The 3,029-nt window shown below is 36.7% G+C and overlaps 1 protein-coding gene across 4 annotated transcripts in view; it reads left to right on the forward strand.

Annotated features, from left to right (window-relative positions):
• The window catches only part of SIX2 (SIX homeobox 2), a 7,971-nt gene extending 5,351 nt beyond the window's left edge, over positions 1-2,620 (forward strand). For 2 of the 4 annotated variants that reach the window (XM_066594490.1, XM_066594491.1), the window contains exon 2: positions 1,354-2,620. In XM_066594490.1, the coding sequence (XP_066450587.1) occupies positions 1,354-1,657 (304 nt within the window). In that variant the 3' untranslated portion in view covers positions 1,658-2,620. The remainder of the gene's footprint in view (positions 1-1,353) is intronic. The other 2 variants (XM_066594492.1, XM_066594493.1) reach the window with 1 other exon arrangement.
• Positions 2,621-3,029: the final 409 nt, after the last annotated feature.

The following is a 3,029-nucleotide window of genomic DNA, read 5'->3' on the forward strand; positions in this document are numbered from 1 at the left end:
AAGACACTACAACGCCCAGTTTCCAGTAGTCAGTGTATGTAGGGAGCTGGAGCTTCTATTCTGCTAGGAAGCTATAGTTTAGAGACCGTAGCTGTAAAAACTTGCACTACAAAATAAAGTAGTAAGCAGAAGGTCTGTAATCATAAGTGACTGTTCAGGTCATCAGATAACCCATTCAATAATATAAATGAGGCTCCTGCTTTTTAATGAGCAATAACTAGTTTGATCTAAACTTTAATCAACTAATCCAATCCAGTTATCTCTGATGGGTCCTTATGGTGAATATCTACAATACTATAGGAAACAGCAGTCTGTGATAGTCTCACCAGGTTAGGAAGGGTTAATCCTGCTGGGTTTTCTGCATTCTGCACTGGAAGAAACTGGAACATTTGTATAAAAGGAGAAGGGAACCAGGATTAATGTTGAGCCATCTTCTAAAAATAAACTGCTGGTAACGAAGTGGACAGATACATATGTATTGACATTCATATAGATATGTGCGTGTGCATGTATGTATACAGGGAGTGAGCATGAGATAGATATTTTGTTTCACAGTAGCAAACTGCATAGAATGAAAAAAAACAGACAGTGTTTTGAATAGAACTATATTTGTGTCTTCTATGCTGAGAATTCTAGTTCTACAGAAGTCAGTCAGAATTACTTTGCAGTTATTTACAATGTTTTTATGGCATATCACTATACCTGACAATGGACTAGATAGATAGATAGATAGATAGATAGATAGATAGATGTAAAGTACATACTAGATAGATATGAGATAGATAGATATATAGATAGACAGGAAGTACATATTAGATAGATAGATAGATAGATAGATAGATAGATAGATAGATAGATAGATAGATAGATAGATAGATAGATAGATAGATATGAGATCCATAGATAGATATGAAATATATATGAGTTAGATTTATTCCACATGTTTTTAGTTTCTTGGAATTCTGCAGACACATATCTATCTATCTACCTATCTATCTATATCATATCTATATCTATATCTATCTATCTATCTATCCATCTATCTCCTATCTTATCTATCTATCTCATATCTATCTATTTCATATCTATCTATCTCATATCTATCTCATATCTATCTATCTATCTATCTATCTATCTATCTATCTATCTCATATCTATCTCATATCTATCTATCTATCTCATATCTATCCATTTATCTATTTTTGTCTATATATCTGTTTATCTATCTGTCTCTATCTGTATATTTGTCTATCTATCCATCTCAAATCTATAGATAGATAGTAATAAGGTATGTAGGTGCTGACAGCTCATTTTTTTATGATTTGTATATATAAAATATCTGTTATCTTTAAGGGAGAATAACGAAAACTCCAATTCCAACAGTCACAACGCTTTGTCTTCTTCAATGAATGGCGGCAAAACAGTCCTAGGAAGTTCAGACGATGACAAAACTCCATCAGGCACCCCAGACCACACCTCACCCAGTCCTGCACTGCTGCTCTCTTCGAACCCTGGCCTCCAAGCACTTCATGGAATGGGTCACCCTCAGGGCCCCAGCGCCATCCCTGTACCAGGGGCAGATGCCATGCACCATCACACTTTGCAAGACTCAATCCTCAATCCAATGTCATCTAACTTGGTGGATCTTGGCTCTTAAGACTGATACAAGTATCTCTACATGTCTACAAAGTGGATAGTGACTCCGTTAATGACACAATGGTTGGCCCTATAATCTGTGGAGAAAAGGAACAGCAGTGGGCACCAACTCCACCCCAGGTGACCTTTACTCATTTTTACCTTGTCTAAGCTTCCATCCTTGTAATATTCAATTACAGTGAACCCACTGCTTCTCCAATTATCTTCAATGTTGCTACACCAGTATGGCTCCCAGTTACGTCATGGGAAAATTACCCTCAGGGTTTCATGCCAATCCTGTGCAGGAGTAGATTCCATGCACCATCACACTTTAATAGACTCAAACATCATGGCAATGTCATCTTATGTAGTGGACTTGGGTTCCTAAATGGTGATAGAGGTATCCATGATCCTACAGAGTGACCAGTGCATTATGTGGATAATGACTCTTGGTTGGTCCTGTGGTCTATGGAAAAAGGCTAAAATGGAAGGCATCCGATCACCTACATGTGACCTTCACACTTGCCCACCTTGTCTAAGCTCCACCATCACATCAAGCATACAGTACGTGTTGAAAAGCACCTACAAAATGTTTCCAAAATCTATACATCATCATGACCTCCAGCACTCCCAGAAATAAGTTTACAGGAGCAGAACTGAACTAGGCGCCTCTCTATGTATCTCCATGGACATTTCATTTTTTTCATATAGACTCTATATGTAGTGCAGGTGTCTGGTATACAACAAGGTCATCATCCAGGGTATTTAATCAGACCTTGTACCAGGGCCTGCTTTTCCTTATTGCCCAATCAAAGCACTTTCCAATACCCTTCCAAATGACATTATCAGCCCCTTTATGCTTTGGATCAGGTCAGTTGACTATTATTATAATTATTTTATGTTTCTATATATATAATATGTGAATAAAATCATTCGGAGTTATCCCTGCTTTTATTTTATAATAAAATAGAAGTATTGAAAGATATCAATTGTGGTTTTATATTTCTGTATGAATATGTTCCCATCTATTGTGATTGACTTTACACATACTTTATATATGCTCAGAAAAGGCCACATATATGATAGAAGTCAGTCAGAATTAAAATTCTATGTATGCAATGCATTTACTGAATTACTCTTCTAATTAGTCTAATAATTACTATATTCAAAATTCCACTTTTAGGCATGAAGTGTATTTACAGAATTACCTTCCTTCACCAATTTGCATAATTAGGGCGCCAACCTGCTTCACTTTTTGTTTGCACAATTTTTCCTAGGGCTCATTCACATGGGTGGGTGAAAATCGCACTGTTTCCATTGCATATGTATGTATTCACTTGGGGCAGTTTGGTCGCAATTAAAACTGGACCAAAAAGTGCATTAGCAAAACTGTG

The sequence above is a fragment of the Eleutherodactylus coqui genome, chromosome 3, assembly GCF_035609145.1.
Source record: "Eleutherodactylus coqui strain aEleCoq1 chromosome 3, aEleCoq1.hap1, whole genome shotgun sequence".
NCBI lineage: Eukaryota > Metazoa > Chordata > Amphibia > Anura > Eleutherodactylidae > Eleutherodactylus > Eleutherodactylus coqui.